Source organism: Lutra lutra, chromosome X (genome assembly GCF_902655055.1).
Source record: "Lutra lutra chromosome X, mLutLut1.2, whole genome shotgun sequence".
Lineage (NCBI taxonomy): Eukaryota > Metazoa > Chordata > Mammalia > Carnivora > Mustelidae > Lutra > Lutra lutra.
The window spans coordinates 28,259,930-28,281,775 of NC_062296.1; the positions used below are offsets into that span (position 1 = coordinate 28,259,930).

The 21,846-nt window shown below is 50.4% G+C and overlaps 2 protein-coding genes across 9 annotated transcripts in view; one reads left to right on the forward strand and one right to left on the reverse strand.

Moving 5' to 3' along the window:
- The window catches only part of KIAA1210 (KIAA1210 ortholog), a 60,351-nt gene extending 47,866 nt beyond the window's left edge, over positions 1–12,485 (forward strand). For 4 of the 5 annotated variants that reach the window (XM_047716863.1, XM_047716861.1, XM_047716865.1 and 1 more), the window contains 5 exons: positions 928–3,293; positions 3,327–5,787; positions 6,686–6,885; positions 8,282–8,387; positions 10,574–12,485. In XM_047716863.1, coding sequence (XP_047572819.1) covers positions 928–3,293; positions 3,327–5,787; positions 6,686–6,885; positions 8,282–8,387; positions 10,574–10,746 — 5,306 coding nt within the window. In that variant the 3' untranslated portion in view covers positions 10,747–12,485. The remainder of the gene's footprint in view (positions 1–927; positions 3,294–3,326; positions 5,788–6,685; positions 6,886–8,281; positions 8,388–10,573) is intronic. The other variant, XM_047716864.1, reaches the window with a different exon arrangement.
- Positions 12,486–16,339: 3,854 nt separating this feature from the next.
- Positions 16,340–19,700, reverse strand: CT47C1 (cancer/testis antigen family 47 member C1). Of its 4 annotated transcripts, none has more exons than XM_047715973.1 (4): positions 19,164–19,700; positions 18,472–19,130; positions 17,592–17,732; positions 16,340–16,577 (listed from the first exon to the last, which is right to left on the reverse strand). In XM_047715973.1, the coding sequence occupies exons 1-3, from the start codon at positions 19,430–19,432 to the stop codon at positions 17,629–17,631; spliced, it is 1,032 nt and encodes a 343-aa protein (XP_047571929.1). In that variant the 5' UTR covers positions 19,433–19,700; the 3' UTR covers positions 16,340–16,577; positions 17,592–17,628. The 4 variants fall into 4 exon arrangements, with proteins under 4 accessions (XP_047571929.1, XP_047571930.1, XP_047571928.1 ...); XM_047715974.1 differs by having other exon boundaries at positions 18,472–18,998; positions 19,098–19,700; XM_047715972.1 differs by having other exon boundaries at positions 18,472–18,998; positions 19,032–19,700.
- Positions 19,701–21,846: the final 2,146 nt, after the last annotated feature.

The following is a 21,846-nucleotide window of genomic DNA, read 5'->3' on the forward strand; positions in this document are numbered from 1 at the left end:
GGCTTGATCCTAGGACCTTGAGATCATGACCTGAGCCGAAGGCAGAGGCTTAACCCACTGAGCCACCCAGGTGCCCCTCAAAACTAGTTTTTTTTTAAGGTTGCTGTTCTCTTCCGGTAGAGAGAAAAAGGTTTTATGAAGAGTGAGACCAGTTCCCCTATCCATAGGCAAAGAGGGCTCCGGCAGCTATAGACAGAGGTCCTTGGCAGCAAACACCTGCCAAATCCCCCAAGCCACACAAAGCACTGGAGCAAAAAATCTGTGTGTGTGTGTGTGTCTGTGTGTTTGTGTGTGTGTGTCTGTGTAGGGATAGTGGTTCCCGTTGACAGCAACCTAATTTCAGGTGATACTTGATAAAACAAAATTCCAATTCCACAATTGGAATTCCACAAGTTGAAGAGTTCTTTCCTATTTTTTGCTACAAAGGATTTTACACGTGGGTTCAAAAAAAAAAGGGATATCCCTAAATTTGTTTTTCCATGAAAACTAACAAAACCACCAAACTGTCCTGAAACATACGCACACACATACAGAGAAGAAATGGAAGTAAAAGTTAAATTTACTTTCTTTTTCATCTTTTTCTCTTACTTATTTTTACACCCTTTTACACCCAGAGGATAGAACCCATTCGGTGTCCTTGGGTTCAAAAATCGTGTTTCACACCTAACGGTGGCCCAGACCATTGATTGGTGGTTGATGAGATGACCTCGTAATCCGTTCATAAAATTGGGATTTCGCTTTGATGTAAACATTTCCAACTGCAGAGGCTAATAGCAGCCAAGTCCCTGACCCTGTTCTGCCTAGAAGCTTCTTTATACCAAGAGATTCGGTAGTGACTAGGTACCCACGGGGCGGGGGCTGAATCCTCCGATTTTAGGATGTCCCAGGCATGCATATTTTTCTTTCCCTTATTTCCATTGGGTACAGGTGTCTCAAGCCTGAAACGCAGCAAGAGAACCGAAATGCAGGATAAGAAGCCAGTGGACAAGGCTGCACGGGCCGGTGTGGCCTGGGGTGAAAGCTGGGAGTCAGCGGCACAAGGGAGACTTCGCAGCAAACAAGGATCGAGTGCTTCAGGATCCACTGAGTGTGTGCCCCGAGGAAGAAGGTTTAAACCATCCAGTCGAGGGCTTGTCCCCAGTGAGAGGGCTGGGTCCCCACCCGCCAAGAAGAATGCCAGGGACTGCCGTCTCCGGAACCTGTCTCTGGAGCGACAAGTCATGGAGCAGCCCGCGACTCAGCAGGCCCAACGTACTCCTCCCCAGGAGCCGCTTCCAGATGGAGATGGCAAGAGAAAGAAAAAGGCTGGCGTCGATTTGAACGCCAGAAAAGCCCCAGTGTCCCAGTCTGTACCCGAAGCTCAGGCAGAGTCTGTGGTTTGGGGTCCATCGCCAGGCCGGGAGGACGGGGCCTCCAGAGCCGAGCGGCCAGAAGCCAGAGCTCTTTCATCGGGGATGGAAAGCCTTTCTACAACCCCTGAGGATGTCATCTCGGTGGCTATGGAGGCGCAAGTGTTTATGGACCCCTCCCACCTCCAGTCAGAAGGGGAGGAGGCTTTCAGCTTTGATCTGCAAGCTATCAAGTTGAAGATGGAGTCGGTTCAAGATATTCCAGCCGTCTGCAGAGAAAGGTCACCCGCAAACATTCTCCAGGCCTTCACAGCAAGCATTTCAGGCCCGGCCAGCCCTCGGGCCGAGGGAGGCATTTCTGCCGAGAGGCTGACTCCCAGAAGCCTTTCCTGGGTCTTGAGAAAGCCCAGAGCCGGAGACAGGTCCTCGGATCCCGAAAGCCCGTCAGAGGAGGAGAGCGGGTCCAAGCAGCAGCTGCTCCCCCGGCATTCTCTCCAGTCCTCGGGGAAGTCTCACGACGACCAAGACGTCTTCACAGGATCCGAGAGTTCGGCTATGGAGCTGAGCAGCCCCGAGCGGCAGCTGGCCGCCAGATACTTGGCAGGGGCCTTCGGGAACGCCGAAGCCGAGGAAGCATCCTCGGAAACAGAGAGCGCGTTGGAGGAGGAGGAGAGCCGGTCCGAGCCGCAGCGAGCTCCCAGCCACCCCTTCCAGCCCTTGGAGGAGCCTGACGATGACCAAGAAGCCTCAGACTCAGAAAGTTCCAGCAACTCGAGCAGTTCTGATGAGCTGCTGACTCCCACCTCGGCTGCCCAGGCCTTGGGGGAGCCTGAAGACCAAATGTCCACAGAATCCGATGGCTACGTGGAGAAGTACGATAGCGCTGAAGAGTGGAGCAGCGCAGAAGAAGATGGGCCTCCTGGACCCCCTTCCCAGGCCTCGGCGAAGCCTGCAGACCAGCAACAGGTGGCCTCAGTTTCCCAGATCCTCCCGGCGGAGTGGGGTGTGTCCGTGGAGCGGCTGGCTCTGTCCTTCTCGGAGCCGATCCTTCCGCAGCAAATGTCCAAGGGTTCGGCGAGGCCTCCCGCCCCCAGCAGCAGCCCTGTGGAGCCCGCGCCCCCCCGGCAGCCGGTCCAGCCCTGGCCGAGCCCTCAGGCAGAGCCACAGACCTCCGCGGGCCCCGACAGCGCGGCCTCACAGTGGGACATTCCTCCGGAGCCGCTGCCTCCCAGAATCTCTTCCAAGCGCCTCGGGAAGTCTTGGGTGGAGCAACCAGTCTCCAAAAGTCCAGAAATTTCTACCGCTGTCGGGCTTTCTTCCGCGGAGCTGCCGCCGCTGCCTCCGAGGCCGCATTCCCACCCGCTGCAGGAACCCATCACGGAGCAAGCGATCCAGGAGCCTGTGCGGGTCCCGGCTGTCGAGGGGAGCATTTGCGTGGAGCTGCCACCTCCCCGACGTCCCTGCCAGACGGTCCTGAAGCCAGTCGTGGAGCACCAGGTGTGCCTGGGAGCAGAAAGTGCTGGGGTCGATCAGAATGCCTCAGTGCAGCCGCCGCCGCTCCCCAGACACGACTCTCAGTCCCCGACGCGACCTCTGGTCCCACAACAGGCCCCCGACGGTCCAGAAATGCCGGCAGCTCCTGCGGAGCCTTGGCCTCCGCAAGGCCTTGCCCAGGCCTCCGTGAACCCCATAGCGGAGCCCAGTGTGTTCTCGGGTCTGGAGGCCACTGCCACCGCCGCCGAGAAGGTCATTTCGATGGAGCCGCTGCTCCCCACATACTCTGCTCAGGCCTTGACCAATGCGAGAGGCGCGCAAGCGTCAGAAGCTGATAGCACCGGCACTGAGGGCGCATCCGCGGAGCTGCCACCCAGAGACCCCTCGCAGCCCGCTGTGTGGCCCAAAGTCCCGCCACAGCCCGCCCCACCAGAGCCGGTGGGCGCCTCCGCTGCAGGGTGCTGCCAGCCCGGCCTGGGCCTTGCCCCGGATGCTGCCCTGGTGCCAGGCCCGGCATCTCCCAGAACCGTCTACCGGTCCTGGTTGAGCTCCTCATTCGAGCAGCAGGACTCCGAGCGCGAAGAGAGCGCTGCTCTGGAGTGGGGCATTTCTCTGGAGCCACGAGCTCCCCTGCCTCCACTGCCTCCCAGAAAGACTTCTCAGAACCCCAGGAGACGGGCAGTGAAGCGAACCGACTCCCAGCAATCAGCGAGCGCCCCCCCGGAACGGAGCAGTCCTCCAGAACAACGGAGCACGCCTCCAGAACAACGCAGTCCTCCTCCAGAACAGAGCGCGCCTCCAGAACAACGCAGTCCTCCTCCAGAACATCAGAGCGCGCCTCCAGAACAGAGCGCGCCTCCAGAACAACGCAGTCCTCCTCCAGAACAACAGAGCGCGCCTCCAGAACAACGCAGTCCTCCTCCAGAACAACAGAGCGTGCTTCCCGAACAACAGGGCGGGCCTCCAGGGCAGCGGAGCCCGCCTCCAGAACTAAGCAGTGCTCCTGCAGAACAACGCAATGCTCCTCCGGAACAAAGGAGAGTGCCTCCGGAACGACGCAGTGCCCCTGCCGAGCCAAAGCTTCCCAGATGCTCTGTCAGGTCCCGGGGCAGCACAAAAGTCAAGCAACCTGTCTCAGAGGCTCTAGAGGGCACGGAGGCCCTGAGGAGAATTGCTATGGAGCAGCCCTCTCTCAGAAGGTCTTCTAAGACCAAAGCAGCGGTCAAGCAAGCAGCCTTCCTGGCTCCAGATGGCTCCATGGCCCAGAAGAGCGTTTCTACAGAGCAGCCCCCTCCCAGAATGGCTTCGCAGGCCCTGACCAAAGCAGTGGTCAAGCAAGCAGCCTTCCTGGTTCCAGACTGCTCCCTGACCCAGAGGAGCGTTTCCATAGATCAGCTCTCTTCCAGAATGGCTTCTCAGGCCCCGACCAAAGCAGTGGTCAAACAACCAGCCTTCCTGGTTCCAGAGGGCTCCCTGACCCAGAGGAGCGTTTCCACAGATAAGCTCTCTTCCAGAATGGCTTCTCAGGCCCCGACCAAAGCAGTGGTCAGGCAACAAGTCTCCGCGGCTCCAGAAAAGTTTGCCACCGAGAGGGTTGCTTCTACAGAGCCTTGGCCTTCCAAGAAGACTTCCCAGTCCCCTGGGAGATACAGAGTCCAGCAAATATCATACAATTTTGAGAGTGTTTCCACGCAGACAGCCATGTATGCGAAGCCAGTGGCTTCCAAATATCCTACCCAGTTCTCATCAAGGTCTAAGGTTCAGGAGATGTCCTCACGTATAGAGAATACCGTTGCTGAAAGATCTGCTAAGAAACCACCAGTGTCCAGGCATCCTTCCCAGTCATTTGTGAAGTTTATGGCAGAAAAAGTGTTTTCGGAGAGTGCTGCTAATTCTCTATCTACAAATCAACTTTCCAAATCTCTGTTGGTCCAGTACCCAGTTTTCTTGGGCCCAGAGAATGCCAGTACCGAAGGAGCCGTCTCTTCCAAGCTGCTGCCCCTGGCACACCCCTTACAGCCCTTGGGGAGGCCGGAAGGCCCCAGGGAAGTTCTCCCACGTTCAGAAAGTGCCCCCACCAAGCTGAAGCAGAGCAGTTCCAAGGAGCAGGTGCCCCCCAGACACCTTTCATTGGCACCGGCCAAGCTCGAGTACCAGCAAGTCTCCTCAGCCTCTCAGAGCTCTCCGGAAATATGGAAGAGTTCTGAAGAGCCACTGCCTTCCAGAAGCCCTCACCAAGCCAAGGAGGGGGCTGAATTACAGCCACGGCTTTTCTTGGCAGGTTCAGCGAGTGTCCCTGGAGATTGGAACAGGTCTGAGGAGCACCAGCCTCGCCATCGCAGATACCCTTGCCAGGTGTTGACAGAGCCCGAGTACCTGCCACAGGTCCATCCGAGTTCTGTGAGTGCTGCCGCTGCAGGCGCCACCTCTGAGAGCCATCCTGGAAGCTGGTCCCTCTCAGGAGGCCCAGCTTCTCCAAACAAGACCAGGAAATTTCGACAAGTCTCTGAAGACCTCCTTAAGAATACCCTGCTTCCAGATCCAAAACCCATGAAGTTCACTATGGCTTCTACCAGGCAGGCCTCCACTGTGGGGGGCACTTACTCCAAGGGAGAAGGTCTCAAGAGCAGTGATCGAAATAACAGCCATCCAGATGAATCCACCGGTGAGACTGGTGTTGAAACCATTTTTGGAGTTCGCCTGAGAAAAGTCCCTTCCTTGAAGAAGTACAAGAGTGAGAAACAAGATGATCTTTTAAAGTTTTCTTCACTCTCCTTGGGCCTGATTTCATCTTCCACAGAACAGCAAATCAAAAGAAGCTTTTCCCAGGGGCTCCAGGGCACTGCAGAGAACCCCGGCACAGCATCTGACCTTGCAGAGAAGCAACAGACCAGGCCCCAATCTGAAAGCATGTCCAAGAAGCAACCCATTTACAAGGTCCCAGGTGAGACTTTCTCTCTCTGGAGGACAAGGAGGTACCAAGTAGAGATCAAAGTCTGTTCTAGCCTTGCCTGCTGAGCTGTCTTTTTGATAGGGCAGGCTTGTGGCTTGATGGATTTGGGGATGGGTAATTTTGAGTCTTCCCTTTCCTGGGGGCATCCATCCATCCACATTCTGTGATGGACACACCACCATCTGCCTATTCCTTCTGGGCACCTTCCCTTTTGATAGAATATTATACCTTTCCCAAAATACTTAGACACGTATTATGCTCCCCCCACAACACCATGTGTTTTTTAAAAGCCAACTCATTAGTAGAACACTACGTTCAGACTCTCAGCTTGAAATCTTAATTTACTTCCACAGCTGCTTCCCACACCTGAAATGCCTAAGAATCCAGAGCTAGGTGATCTTTTGAGCACTAATCTCTCTCAAAGCCTTTGTACCTTCACACGGACCATCCCATGGTCTTCACACCTAGAACCACACCCACGTAATCACATGATTGCATAAGGGAATATGTAGTGTCAAATATCATAAGATACTCCTTGGACTTCGAGGAATGATATCGATAGCCTGAGCCTCTGGCCTCCTGGCAGTTTTCCCAGCCCACTCGGCCACCCCGGTCCTACCCTGATCTGGGGATGGGAAGAGGGATGGACAAAGGAGGGCGAGGGACCAGTCAGAGGATGGTACGCAAACTGATCTATGCGAGGCGCTCCTGCCTTGCCAGGTTGTGGGGTTGACACCAAAGAAGGGGACCCTTTTTGATGGAATCTCTGTTCATTTTCATCTGGCAATTAATAGGATCCCATCTGGTACATTAGTGTGGGTGGGCTCCAGCCCAGCTCGAGACCCTGCCTGCCTCACTTCTATTCTAACTGCTCTCCTTCCTTTCTCAGGGAAGGCTCTTGGCCAACACTCAGATTGTACAGCCTCAGAGCCAGCTTGGATAACTATGGTAAAGCAGAAGCAGAAGAGTTCCCAGGTCCAAATTCCCAACAAAGAGACAAAAACCAAGAACAAAGCTGGAGCCAAGCCCGAGGCCAAAGAGCCTAGACATGGGGGAGAACTTGCGGCAACCCACAGAACACTCCAGAAGGTTACTAGAGTTGGTTGACTAAACTTGCATTGGAAACTTTGCCGAGCCCACAGCTCCCCACCTTTCTGGGTGCACTAATCAAGGCGCGGGCTTCTTTGTGGGGAAGAGTCTTGCAATAACATGTCCAATTTATGCTCTGAAAGGGTTTGTGAAACGTAATGACTATGAGAAGTTTCCGTACATCAAACCCTGTCCTGATTATTATTCCAGAGCAGGATTCCATGAAATCAGTTGAGCAGTGAGGAATAAGTTACAGAAAAAAAAAAACCCCAAAGGTAACCACTGGGGGGGAGAATCGAATAACTATCCCTACAGGCATTTTATGCCTACGAATATGTGTGTATTGAAGAAGATCGAACCATACCTACTATTTTTCATTTGACATTTCATTTCTGGGCACCTTTCCATATCATCCAGAATGATTGACCTTATAAAAGTAACGTTTGATATTTGGGGCTTTGACTATTGGTTCGCTTTAGTGAGGCCCATCCCTATAGGCGAGAAGCAGAGTTACGTGATGAACTAGATTAATGGTCCCACCTGTGGATCAGGGATGACGGGATGGTGTCTAGCTTTCAACATCCCATTTGCCATGTCTTTGGAGGTGCTGGAATGAGAGCCCCTCTTGTCAAAATCACAGAACCCTGACCTAAGAAAACATATCACATTTATATACCGAGAGATATGTCTAAGTTCCTGTACTTTTAACTGCTCATTCTATCTGTCAAGGGATCACATTAGGATCTGTTTAACTCTCCTCGAAAGATTTTTTTTCATTTTCATCATTAGTATTTTTATGGGAGTAGGACGGACATACAGGGGCAAAGCATGCGTTGGTTAAAGTTTTCATCAGGAGAAATGCACTAGGGTACCTAGACTCAGTAATTTAGACCAGTTGTGGCAAGGTGCATTCGAAAAGCTTAAACTGTACAATTCTGGAAAGACCCGTAGCTATGTCTCTTTCTGGTACACGGAGTGCAAGTCAGAGGTCAACAGTTTTGCTAAGTGAGATCCTGCAGAACTCACTTCAATTCCTTGTTAAGATTTGTTCATAATCCTCACACTCTGTTAGCGTGCTGTTAAGTGTTGGTAATGTGCTAGGGAGAAGGTTGTTTTCAAGTTAGATAATTACATTAACCTGTTTACACTATTTGTATGATTAGACAACCTTTTCTTCCAGATCTCAAAGGTGGTAAACTTGAACCAGCTGAGGTTTTGTGAACCTAAATTCTGAACCAAGGTCCTCTCAGTGCTATTTCCTTCCCTCGCTCTCTTTCCTTTTGCCTAATGTGGAGCTCATAAAGGGACAGGGCTTGCCGCTTGTGGTTTTCTGAATAACCAATCACCCCTCCATGTCAGTCCTTAACAAGTTTTTGTTTTCATTGTTGTATTAAAGGGAGCTGGCCTTGCAACTGAAAACCAATCCAGAAAGACTTTTGCTTCTGATGTCAATAAACTGGAGAAGCCGGCAGAGAAGAAGCTACCTAAGTTTACCAAAGCAGGTAAAAACAATCCCCCTCCAAAAAAAGTCCTGGCAGCATATTGGGAAACTTCTGCAGTTTCCACTTCAGACAAAATATGTCTTTCCCCAGCCCCTCCTCCGCCCCAAATCAGCCTCGTAATTCACATGGCTTTTCCATTAGGTACAGATATCAGCTTGTTTCAGGAAAATCCAATTGTGAGGATCACTCTGGGTCCACTGTGTGAATTTCCCAGGGTCTCCCAGTCCTCTGCCTCGTCAGGGAAGCTGGAATAGACGCAGAGTTGTGATCACTCACTAAAATGTTCCCATGGCTGTGATTCCAGAGGAAAACACCAAGCTCCTTTCCAGCTCTTAGCAAAGCAGTATTTTCTCACCTTCCACAGCCCCAGGGACACTGTAAAATAATCCACTATATGGGCCCAGTGGTGTCGAATTGCTCCTTTTCACTATTTCAGAGGCTTGCTTCTCCACCTTCTAAGCAGGGCGTGGGAGGCGGGGAGATGTTGAAAGCCAAGCGAACACAGGGCTGGGATAGAATAGAATGTGGTCTCAGTAGTACAGGTGTGTGCCAGGGGGATTTTCTCTACAGCAGGAGCAGGGGGAGGGGAGGGTGGATTTGTACGGAATCATTTTTGTCCTCTGCCTTGATCCCCTTCATAAAGAAATTAGACCAGGAACTTAGGAAGCCATGATCTGGCCATGAAATCATGGCACCTGGCCTGCTGATAGCTGTTAACAACCTCATGGGCCCTCTGCTCCTGTCAGGTGGTTCTCAACTGTGCATTCGAATCGCCTGCTGAGCTTTTAAAGCATTTACAAAATTACAGATGGCCCTGGCGCCATTGCGAAAGATTCTAATTCTTGTAGTTCAGGAAATGGTGTGGGCATTGGTGTTTTTATTTATTTTTATATTTTTAAAGGATTTGTTTATTTATTTTGCAGATGGAAGGGAGGGGCACATGGAGAGAGAGAGAGAGAGAAACTTAAGCAGGCTCTAGGTCTGGAGCCTAATGCAGGGCTTGATTGCAAGACCCTAAGATTAGGACCTGAGCTGAAATTGAGAGTCAGATGCTTAAACAGCTGAGCCACCCAGGCACCCCTGGGCATTGGTAGTTTTAAATAAAAGCTCTAGCTGGGGCGCCTGGGTGGTTCCATCAATTGGGCATCTGCCCTCAGCTCAGGTCTTTTTTTTTTTTTTTAAAGATTTTATTTATTTATTTATTTGACAGAGAGAGATCACAAGTAGACGGAGAGGCAGGCAGAGAGAGAGAGAGAGGGAAACAGGCTTCTTGCTGAGCAGAGAGCCCGATGTGGGACTCGATCCCAGGACCCTGAGATCATGACCTGAGCCGAAGGCAGCGGCTTAACCCACTGAGCCACCCAGGCGCCCCTCAGCTAAGGTCTTGATCCCAGGGATCAAGCCCCACAGCAGGCTCCCTGCTCAGCAGGGAGTCTGCTTCTCCCTTTCCCTCAGCCTGCTGCTCCCCCTGCTCGTGCTCTCTCTATCAAAAAGATAAATAAATTCTCAAAAAAAAAAAAAAAAGAGCTCTAGTTGTAAAGCAGCAGTCAGGCTTTTACCCAAATCTGTGTATCCTGAACTGCAATTCTAATTGACCAAATGTCTGATTGCTTAAAAAGAGAGAGAGAGAGAGCTCTAGGCGATTCTAATGTGTCCCACCGGGGTTGAGTCAAAGTCACTGAGTCAGTCAGCTGTAAAGCAGGATGAAGGAAGGAGTAGAAGCAGGGGACTGGGAGGTCTTCTGTTCGGCCACAGTAGTTGGTACAGTGTTCGTTAGCACAGACTTGTACTGGGTGGATCTACTGAGTCCTTACTAGTCATTTCACACAACAAGGATCAGCAAAACAGAGATAACATGACCTGATTTGAAATGTAAAAAACTGAATAGATGACAGATTTTATGTTTCCTCTCTGGTCTCGATTTATAAGTGTGAGCCAGTCCAGTAATAACCACCCAAAGCTTGGCTGGTATTTTCTCTTGGGCCTTCCCATGCCCAGGCCCCCGTGGCCAGAGCCAGGTAGATCTTATCCCTTCGAGAGACCACACGTAGCAGGCCACATGCACGAGACTGTTAGAAGCCCAAGGAAACCTGAAAGGAGGAGAACTTTTACTGTATCCCATACACTTCCCCCATTGTCTCTGGAGCTTCCTACCGCTTGTGTGTCACTCACTGTGGTTCTTGCAGGATTCAAAGATCAGAAGATGGCTCAAATGCCTGCCATGGCCAAAGAAACCAGGCATTCTTCCACTCTCCCAGCTGCGGTCCAGGCGCCAGCAGAGCCGGAAGAGCCAGTCTGGTTCTCCCTGGCCAAGGAGAAAGCCAAAGCTTGGACCCATATATCGGAAATCATGCAGTAAACAGCTCCCGGTGGGAGGAATTGTTGCCAATAGTCACATTAACGCTATGTAGTGATTTATTTCCTATAACCACTTTCTATTAAGCAAAAGCACCTTAAAAGCCCAATTAAAGCCAGGAAGTATTTTAACATAAGAAATGCTGTGAAAGCCTAACCCTCACTCAGTACAGTCACTGCCAACATCTGAAAACCCAGCCTTTCCTCTACAAAAGCAATGCGACATGTTTCACTCTGGACCGCGAGCTTTAGAAGAGAGGAAGCAAAAAACATTTTGTGAGAACGACTGAGAGGTGGTGGTCATTTCCCTTGATCAAATAAATTCCCTTGGATGGAAATGGCCAGATGATCTGGCCCAAGGACTGGCCTTCAGGTTTCAGGAACCTGGCTAAATGCTTCAGTTCTTTGGTTGCTGCTCCAAGCTTCACAAACGCCCTGAGAAGAGGTGGTGGGACGGAAAATTCTGGGTCTCTGAGAAAAGTTTTGCACAGCCAGTCCCCCAGTTAGCCATTGCCCTTTGAGACCCCACCCTTGTATCCCTGCACACCCCCCTCAAATCCCTGCAACTTCTAGAACGTTCTCTCTTTGCACAAGCCCCACATTGCCAGTTTTGCAGCAGTGAGCACCTCCCTAGGAGGCAGAACATTTCTTGATGCTTCTCGTGCTCCCCTAGATGGTTAGCTCATCAGTATTTGACCTCTTATCCCAAGGCCATTGGGACTCTCTAGTTGCTGAGAAATATACCGAATGCTGTATATATGCTGTTTTTTAAGCACTTAAGACCCCGGGCTCCTGGAGAGCTCTTTTCCCTGACGCCAGCTTTAAGGTAGACACCTTCCCGTAGCCCAGTTTCTAGTCTCTCCCCCTCAGCAGCTTCTGTTTCACAAGATTTTAGCCCAAAGCCAGATTGCAACCCCAAAACCTGAGAACAATTAACTTTCTGCAAACTGGAAGCCTTAGGTGATGAAATCAGATAAGCTTCTCCTTCCCCTCATTCCTGAAGGCACACACCTCAGAAGTCACTAGACTGGATAGGTCCCCACACACCCTGTCCCCAATGAGCCAGTCCCCCAAGTCCTTTCCCTCTATTCCATCTCCCAAACACACCAAACATTAAGGGAGCACTCCCCTTGGATGCCTGGACAGGCCCTAGCTCATTTTCTTAGGAGACCAAGAAGTTTCTTCTCACTATACCTCTCACCGTGTCTGCCACCTAACTGTGCCTTTAAATTCTGAGTGGGGTGTTGCCTTCTATAAGAAAAAAAAAAAATCGTAGAAGCAGCGAGGTGCCAGAGCGAATTTAAATCCTTGGGGCTTGGTTTTGATGATGATGGTATAACGTGACATTGTAGAGTCATATGCTGGCTTTTGCATTTTCTTGATAAAACATCTCTTTTTCCTGATACTGTATCTTTGCCATTCTGATAATGTTAGATTTTGGAATGACTGAGTTTGATTTCCTTTCTACTTCCATAGTGAACAGTTTATTTAAGTAGACGCCCTTTAGTCAAGTGACCCTGGTAATTAGTCCCTACCCCCTTTCTTTAGAGTAGACCACTATTAGTTTTTTTTCGTCACTCTGAGAGCTATCCATTAATAATTTCTTTTCCACAGTTAACCTCCTTACTTAAAAACAGAGTTTTGTTAAGTTTTTTTAATGCCTGGATGCGCATTCTGACAAGTTTTCAGCTTCTTTTAGCATTTGTGGTTTTCACTGTATATACGCAACGCAAATAAATTCAATAAAGCTTGTTCTGCAGTCTGTCTTGGTCACGTGGGGAGGGAAGCGAATAAGATACGGATAAGTCAGACCTGAGGGTTGTCTGAGAAGCAAAATGTTAGGAGATGAATGCCCACTCTTTTTATCGACATGGGTGGACCTGGAAGGGATTATGCTAAGTGACGTATGTCAAGCAGAGAAAACTATCATAGGGTCTCACTCATGCGTGGAACATGAGGAACAACACAGAGGACCATAAGGGAAGGAAGCGAAAACTCAATGGGAAGAGATTAGAGAGGGAGACAAACCATGAGAGACTCAGGACTCCGGGGCCGGGTGTGGGGAAAAAAACTGACTGAGGGTTTCAGAAAGGTAGGGGGAGGGGATGGGGTAACGGGCCGGCGGGGGTGAGGGGGGAGATGAGCATTAAGGAGGGCACATGTGGTGCCAAGCTCCGGGCGTCCTACACAACTAATGAATCATTGGACACTACATCAAAAACTAATGATGTACTATATGCTGGCTAATTGAACATAATAATAAAAAAGATAATTTAAAAAAGAGAGATTGTGCGGAGGACCAAGGGCCTCCACACAGGGGCACCTGGCCAAGCTGATGGCCAGCAGGTGGGTGTTTGGGTGGGGAAGAAGGGGTATTAGAGAAGTGTGGTGTATAAACACCTGGAGAACAAAGAAAGGGACCAGTGGGAAGAGAGGGTACTGCAGTTGGAGGGGTGTGTGGGGTGGTTAGGGGTGGGTGGTGGTTGGTGGTTGTTCTCCAGCCTGGGCTAGGGACGAGATCCAAGTCTTCTAGCAAGATGGGCTATTATAACAAGTACTTTCAGAAGCAAGCCCCCCACCCCCCCACCCCCACCCCGGAGCCAAGAGGGGGAAAGGGGTGATGGACCAGATATTTAACCTGGACTTTCTGAACATTTGTAACATCTGCAACGGTCAGAAAAAGAGCTCAGCTGGGGACCCACATACCATATATCTATGTATTTGAAATGTTGAAATCAGCACGTTTTATTGAATGATTTATCTCCCTTCCACGACATAAGTACCTCCATAATGACCTGGAAGGATTTAGAATTCTCAGACTCCTCTAAATCCTGCTCCCACGATATAGGAAGAGCTGCCCCCACCCCCTCTTCCTAGACCACACCCCATCCCCTGTTTCAGGCACACGACCCCCTCCCCCTTAGGCCTGGGAGCACACACGCCCCGCCCCGTGCAGTCAGCCCTCTCAAGGACCTCTCCAAGAGGAGCACACAGGCCCAGGCAGCAGGCCAGGGATGTAGGGCGGGCAGGGACACACCCCTGTCCCTGTTCCCCGGGGACTGGGCTTCGGGTCCAGTGGGGAGGGGCGTGGCCGGGGGCGTGGCCGGAAGAGGACCAAAGTGGGGCCGCAGGACACAGGTCCCTCTCCCTTGGGTCTTAAAGCAACAGTCTCCCGCAGCTAGCACCACAAAAGCACCAACAAACTGGAACCACTTTGAAGGCCCTCGAATCACACCTTGCCGAATACTGCTGACCTGCCCTCTCCGTTTAGGTGCTAATGACCAGGCATCTGTGTCTCTGTGTCACCCCCTGGGTCTAGTCATAAGGAACACGTGCGAATCCATTTTAAAACAACAACGGTTAAAAGGAAAAGTGTTCAGTTTACTTTAACAGGCAGTAGTGGAGTACCTACTAAGTGAAAAACTCAGGGCCTAGGGTTCTGGGGGGAAAAAGATAAAAGCTTTTAAGGTCCCAATCATTTGGAAGTTCACTGTGGTGGGGGAGTGGGGAGGTGGGGAGGGGTCAATACACACATGTATGAATAATGCACAAATACTTGAGCAGGACTGTTCATAGGCTCTGTTCACCGCAGCCGGGAGTCAACGAATTGCCGCATAGACATACAATAAAACATGATTCGGTCATAAAAAAGAGTGAAGTTCTGGTGCCTGGTATGACATGGAGGCGTCTTGAAAACGTGATGCCAAGTGAAAGAAGTCAGACTCAAAGGTCACATATCGTGTGACTTCCTTTCTACGAAATGTTTGTAAATTCATGGAGATGGAAAACAGACTGGCGGCTGCCCTGGGGCTGGGGGAGGGGCAAATGGGGAGTGGCTATGGCTACTTCATGGGTACAGAGTTTGGGGCCCATGGAAACGTTTTGGAATGAAAGAGGCCACGGTGTCACAAAATTGTGAATGTCTTTGAAGTGCTCGCTTTTAAATGGTTAATTTAGAGGGAATTTCACCTCGATTAAAAAAAAATAACGCTTGTGTAAGTTAGCATAGGAAATGTGCTGGCACAGAATGTGAGAGAAGGTATCAGTACTGTCAAGGGGGTAGCAGGAAGCCTTAACTAAATGCAGAAATAGGCTCTCAAACCCCCTGGGGCCGCCATCCTAAATAAGTTCTTTACCCTTCCCTGTGCATGCTGTCACACATGCTGCATTTGTATGCTTCTCCCCTGTGGGTGCTTTTTACCCCAGACATCTTTAGCTACAATCCAGACCTGGTGGTCATTTTGCATGTGTCTTAGACGTCATACATGTGGTATCATGTCTGTATCCTTCTGGAAGCAGCTCCTTATGCAGCTTTCAGCCGCCATCTCCCCATCGGAGCCCCCCTGTGTCTCAGCCCCCTGTGTGTTCTGGCCTCCTCCCCCAGCCAGCCCTCGCCATCCTGTTCAGTCTACCTGCCAGTCCCAAGCCCGTCAATGAAGGCTGGTTCTACCATAGGTGAGTCTCGGCTTCTTCCCCTGTGGCTCTTAACCAGCGCTTCTGAGACCTCAGCTGCATCAGCGTCCCTGAAGGGTTCGTTGAAACCCAGAGTGCTGGCCTTACCCTCAGAGATTCTGATTCAGTAGCTCTTGGGTAGAACCTAAGAATTCCCGGGTGACGCTGTTGTGGGGACTGAACTTCGAGAACCACCGCTCTAAGTCAGTGTCTGGGCCCAGGCTCAGCAGCACCATCTGGCCTCAAGGCCAGTGGAGCCAGCAGGGAGGTTTCCTTCAAAACCAGGCTCTAGGGCACCTGGGGGGCTCAGTAGGTTAAGTGTCTGCCTTTGGATCAGGTCATGATCCCAGGGTTCTGGGATTGAGCCCGCATTGGCTCCTTGCTCAGTGGGGAGTCTGCCCCTCCCTGTGCCCCTCCCCCTGGTCAGGCTTTTTCTCTCTCTCAAATAAGTAGATAAAGTTTTTAAAACAAAACAAAACCATACTCTAGAGCAGCACTGTCTAATAGACATATAACGCAAGTCACATGTGTAATTTTAAGTCTTCTAGTAGCCACATTAAAAAGTAAGAAGAGGGGTGCCTGGGTGGCTCAGGTGGTTAAGCATGGGACTCTTGATTATAGCTCAGGTCATGATCTCAGGGTTTGAGACAAAGCCCCACGTCGGACTCTGCACTTAACACGGAGTCTACTTGTCCCTCTCCCTCTGCTCCTCGCCTCACCCTCCCAATAAATAAATAAAACCTTTTTTAAAAAGTGAAAGGAAATGGGAAAATTAATTTTAATAGTACATTTTAACTCAATATATTATCGTTTCAACATGTAATCCATATGAAATTATCAGTGAGTTAATTTAACATTTTTATATTTAACAGCACATATCAAGTTAGACTAGCCATATTTCAGTCGCCACATACGGCTAGTTACTAATGTCGTGGACAGTGTAGCTCTAAAGACTTGACCTACATCTCTCTCCTTACAACAATTGTTTTAAACTTGACATTTTCTTTTATTTGGGGCTGTAAGAAATTAATTTAAAACAGGCTCACCAAATGGTGGAGAGTGATACCTTTCAGTGAAGGTACAGTGGGACAAAACAAAAAGGAAAAAGAGAGATCTGAGTCAAGATAATTTAAGTAAAATCTGCCTACATTCCAGTGCATTAATTTAAAACAAACTTACTTTTAACTTGAACAAATGCTATCAGATATATCTGTCAAACATAAGCGCAGAGTCACATTTCATTGGATATCACTTTTTGGATGATGCAGTTTGGAATGACATCAGAGTTAATAAAATTCCCATGGGCTTCTAAAAAATGAAAAACCTAAAAATAACGAACAACAGATTCTTTCTTCTTTCTTCATCTTCTTTCTTTTATGCCAACTGCAGGATGAAATGAGAGAAAAGGAACCGTGAGGCAGCATTAACCAGCACCAGTGACCTTCTAGACCTATGAACAGAGCCCTGTGTCCGTGGGCTCCTTCTGTGTGCTGTATCTCAGCAAGGAGAAAACAACACACTTTCTTCTTGTAACCTGTGCCCTTGTGTAGAGGGTGCTCGTGCAACCCATGGCTTCAATTCTGGGATCATACCAACCTTGCCTCCCGCTGGCCTGACACCATAAATCCCCCCCTGCCCCCACACCCCCACCCCTAAAGGCCATTCTGGAATTAGTGGAAATCTCTTCACCTTAAAAGCCTCTGCTCATTCCACAAATGATACTCCCTTACTCTCCCAGACCCTCAGTTTCTCTATCTTCCATACAAGAATGAGGCTGTGATTATGAAATACACAGCTGTGAAAATGCAAAGAAATGTACATCTTTCCAAATATTCAAAGATAAGATATTCCTCAAGACCTAATTGCCAATTCAGTGATAAGTAATAGCCATACGATGACTAAGTGTCTTTGGACTGTCACATAAAATACAAACATCGACACCTGAATATTTAGGTATTAATCATTGTGTGGTCCTACTTGGAATTCTTGACTTTTTGCTATTTGTATGTAATCACGTTTGCAAAGGCACTGTCTCTCCTATGAATGTCTGACTAGTGCCCAGCCAGCCAATTTCCTTACTGCTTCTGCTAACTGTTCTCTAAAGAAATACTTTTTCTTGGTTACTGAGACACTTACCACTTGTTAGTAGTCTTTCAGGTAGAGGACAAAAGACCTCACAAGAACGAATGAGCAACCGTGAAATATATTTCAGAATATACTGTATTTTCTATTACTAAGTACATGAGTTTTCGGTTAATGGTCTAAGCTGGTGAAACTAAATTTTTAAACTAATTCTAAACAAACTTCTTAATTTATTGGGAGAATTGGGGGGGAAGGACTGTCAGTAGCATGTAAATGCCAGGAAAGTTGGGGTGATGTGCAAAGCTATTGTGATACCTGATCTGGGGCTGTTCTCTGCTGGGGCAGATCTTCTTTAGTTGGGTCCTTCTTGCTTTTTGTTAAATTTGTCTTTTTCTTCCTCCCTTTCAGAGTCGTTGGCCCCTTTGGCAGGCTTCTCATACTGATATTTAGTTGTTCCTTTGGTAAAGAATAAGACAGACGTTGGAGCAGACATTCCCAGGGAAAACCATCCCGATGCATAAGGACTAGTGACACCCAGTCCTCTCCCTGAAGCAGGAGCGTAGAAGTACTCTGAAAAGCAGAGGTGGGAAGCCTCCTCCAAGTTGATAGCTCTGCTGCTCGATCCCTTACTTTCAGGGTGACATTCTTCCCAGTCACCCTGTGCAGCTGACTGTTTCTGGCCCTTCGGAGAAGAAGGGATCAGAATCATCAGGGTCTGCGGCCTTCTCTAAGGTTTTGTCAGAAATTTCTCGCAAAAATGTTTTGCCTCAACGACACATTCTACGGCAAAGCGCGTTCACTCAACCCCTGAGTATTTCACTTGTACCAGGCCCACGCGCGTCAGTTCGTAATGATGCGGGATGGACTTTGAGACTCTGGACATTTTCAAAGCCACGCGCAGAAACGAGGTGTGCCATTGGCTGGCTCTTTTCCTTCAGGCCCCGCCCCCGCCCCGCCCCGCCCCCCAGGCGGACAGTGGCCTGTGGCTCACCCGGTACCCCGGGGCCCTCAGCTGTCTTAGTGGAGGCTGCCAGAGGGCCTCACGCTTCCTTCTGAAAAGCTGTAGGTCCCCAGGGAATGGGGCTCCCGCTCAGGCCCTCGGCCTTGGGTTTGGGGGAACCCCGGCTTCCGCGTCCCGGACACCCGCAGGGCTCCCCGCCGCCCCCGCTCCTCGGGCTCCCGGGTCCCTCCTCACCCTTGGCGGTCGCCAGGCCCTCCTCAGACTCCTCGTCCGGCTCCTCCGCCGTCTCCCAGGCGGCCTCCTCCTCGGACGAGGCCTCGGTCTCCCGGGCCGCGGCCGGAGCTGCCCACGCCGGCGGGCCTGCGGGGGCTGCGGGGTGCCAACGGGGGCTGTCGGGCTGCCGGGCCCGAGTCCGGACCCTCACGCGGCCGCGGCGGGGCCGCACGAGGATGTGGTTGTTGTGGTAGATCCGGTGCAGGAGCGAGTGCACCAGGTCCAGGAACATGAAGCGGAAGCCAACCATTGGGAACTGGTGGGCGTCCACAAGGATCTCCAGACCCTCCTCCTGCTGCTCCTCCCCGTCCTCCTCCGCCGGCCCGAAATCCGATTCGTCCTCCTCGGCCTCCGCGCTCACGCCCGCCGGGCCGCAGGCCAGACCCAAACCCAAGGCAGCCTCCCCGAGGCCTCCCACGGGCCCCTCCACTTCGGACACCTCCATCGGGGGCAGCCCAGAGTGGAGGGTCACCTCCATCTCGGGGGACCAGGACTCAAGGGCCACCTCCATCTCGGGCAACCCGGACTCGAGGGCCACCTCCATCCCGGGGGGCCCTGACTCGAGGGCCACCTGCATCTCGGGCAACCCGGACTCGAGGGCCACCTCCATCCCGGGGGGCCCTGACTCGAGGGCCACCTGCATCTCGGGCAACCCGGACTCGAGGGCCACCTCCATCGTGGGGGACCCGGACTCGAGGGCCACCTCCATCTCGGGCAACCCGGACTCAAGGGCCACCTCCATCCTGGGGGACCCGGACTCGAGGGCCACCTCGGGCCCCGCCACTCCAGCCACCTCAATCTGGGGAAACCCGACCCCAGGGGTCACCCCATTGCCGCCTCCGGCCTCCGGGGACCCTGCCCCCACAGCGCTCGCGGAGCTATCCTGGCCAGGGGCCTGGCCGGGATCCCCGGAGGAGGACATGGCGACAAGCAGTACCTCAGTGGGGCGGCGACCGGTCTGAGGCAAAGCCAACCGAAAAGATGGTGGCCGCCGAGGGGGCCGCTGCTGTGGGGAGGCCGTGGGCAGCGGGCCCGACGTGAGGTGGACGGGGAGGCCGAGGAGCCTGCCACGGAGGGGACGACAGTCTGCGGCGGTGCCAGTGGAGGCCCGCGACGGGAAGGGAAGGGGGCGGATGTCGCCAGCGGCCCACCCAGGCGTCCCCTCCGGTAACAGTGGACAGGGCTCCAAAGGGGCCCCTAGACCAGGGACGGAGGGCGGGGCCAGAAGCGTCAACAGTGGGCCGCGGCCCCGCTGCCGGACACCCAGACTCATTTGTCGAGAAGCGAGGATTGACATGCGCAGCCTCCAATGAGTGACCGAGGCCTTTAGGTTCTAGGGTTGCTCGTGGTTACCTCCATGTTCTTCGAGGCCTTGGGGTTCTCCATGACTTTTAGGTCCACCTGACTCCTGTCCCTTTAATTGTACCAGTGTCTGAGAAAGTAGAGTGATCCAATACATTGACCACCTAGGTTGGGGACAGAAAGTGAATATTTGGGTTTGGAGAAGCTCAGAGGTAAAGATAAGACCATTATGTAGTTACTTATACAAAAAGAGAGAAAACAAATTTCCACAAATATTTGATTGTTGAAACTAAAAATATAATAATAATTGCATAGTTTTTTTTATAGTAAAGGCCTATTAATGAGGAGAATGGAATTCTTTGGGGAGAATAACATTTTAATTGGGGTTCACAGTGTTCTCTGTCATCAAAATTGATTACAAATGTCCATTTGTTGATCTCTAATGAGGTTTTCAATAGTTCACCTTTGGAAATGTCTTTTCACAGAGATACTGGCAAATATCGATATCAGTCCACAAACATATGATTTTCATTGAGCCTATTCATCTCTTGGAAGGCATTTACAGAATTCTATTAGAGTTTTTTTTATATTTGCCTTTAGCATGTCATTACATTACAGATTAATCACTCCCATTTGAAATTTACGTGGAAGTCTTCAACTGCACAGTTAAGTGGGTTTGAAATATGAAAATGTCCTTTGTACTTGCATAGCAGTCCGAAAAACACTGGGGGAACTATAGTCTGAGCTTGGATACCTATCCACTGCAAATTTGTGTGAGAATAGAGATCTCGCTTACTTTAACTTTTGACAGCATGGCAAGTACAAAAAGCAGCCTGACGTTACTTTGATTCAAGCAATGTTAGTTGTCATTGAAATGACTTTGTCACAGTGTAAGTTTTGTACATAACCACTGTTTGCCTTGGAGTTTTAAGTTGAATTCATTAAGAAATATTACCAAATCCACAACAAAAGCTAATTTCCAAAAACATTCCCTGTTCAATTATAACAGTTGCAGGAGAATTTTCTCAATGAAGCCATCGAGTTGCTGTGTGATAATGCAAGTCAGGATATCCAGCTTCCATTTAGAGGTTCCCAGAACTGCAATGGTTAAATACAGGAGAGTGAATGAAGTTCCCCATCAATTTAGTAACACACAAGGCATTCAAGCATCATCAAAATAATAAATAAAATAAAATAATAAATAATATCATGAATAACCATTAGAGTTAAAGACCTTATATTTTCACAAGCTTTTGAATATTTGTTCACCAACCTTTTTTGTGCTCCATCTGTTGTAACACGTCATAGCAAGTTCCATTTCAGTTTATCCTACGTGTTTTTTCAATTCCTTCAAAAATATTCTCCCCAGAGCAGTTCCCAGAGGACTGTTCATAGATACTTTATTTTTTTTAATTTTTAAAAGATTTTATTTATTTATTTGACAGACAGAAATCACAAGTAGGCAGAGAGGCAGGCAGGGGGCGGGGGACGGGGGAAGCAGGCTTGCCGTTGAGCAGGGAGCCCGATGCAGGGCTCAATCCCAGGACCCTGGGATCATGACCTGAGCCGAAGGCAGAGGCTTTAACCCACTGAGTCACCCAGGCGCCCCCACTCACTTTAAGCTCAGCAGCCGCCCACCTCTCAGTCCGGCTCTGCTCAGTCCCGTTATTGCCAATTTCCTGGGATTGGCAAGTATGACATTTTTGACAAGGTTTGCCAGTGGGCAAGTCCTGTCAGGACAGTGTCGGGCAGGTCTGGAGACTCAAAGCTCTCCCAAAGTAAATCATGCTCTCTAGCTGGCTACACCCCTCAAATCTCTTAAGAAAAGCCCATAGCCCTGCCCCTGGGCATCCCAAAGATGAGCTCATTAGGAAGCTGCCACTGAAAAATGATGGCTATGAAATGATTGGAGATTACCGTGAGTAGCCATTTCAGAGCTGAGTCACTAGTGACTAAGTCACACATAAGAGGCTGTAGTGCAATTACAGGCTTTGGTGCTAACACAGTGCTTCAGTCCATACAATGAAAAGTGGG

What these genes read in the sequence shown, in the direction of transcription:
- CT47C1 (XM_047715971.1), bottom strand. Translation starts at nt 19,432, where the DNA reads ATGTCCTCCTCCGGGGATCCCGGCCAGGCCCCTGGCCAGGATAGCTCC. An exon ending in GGGCCTGGCGACCGCCAAGG is followed by an intron (nt 17,733 to 18,471) that starts GTGAGGAGGGAC and finishes TCTTTACCAAAG; the next exon opens with GAACAACTAAATATCAGTAT.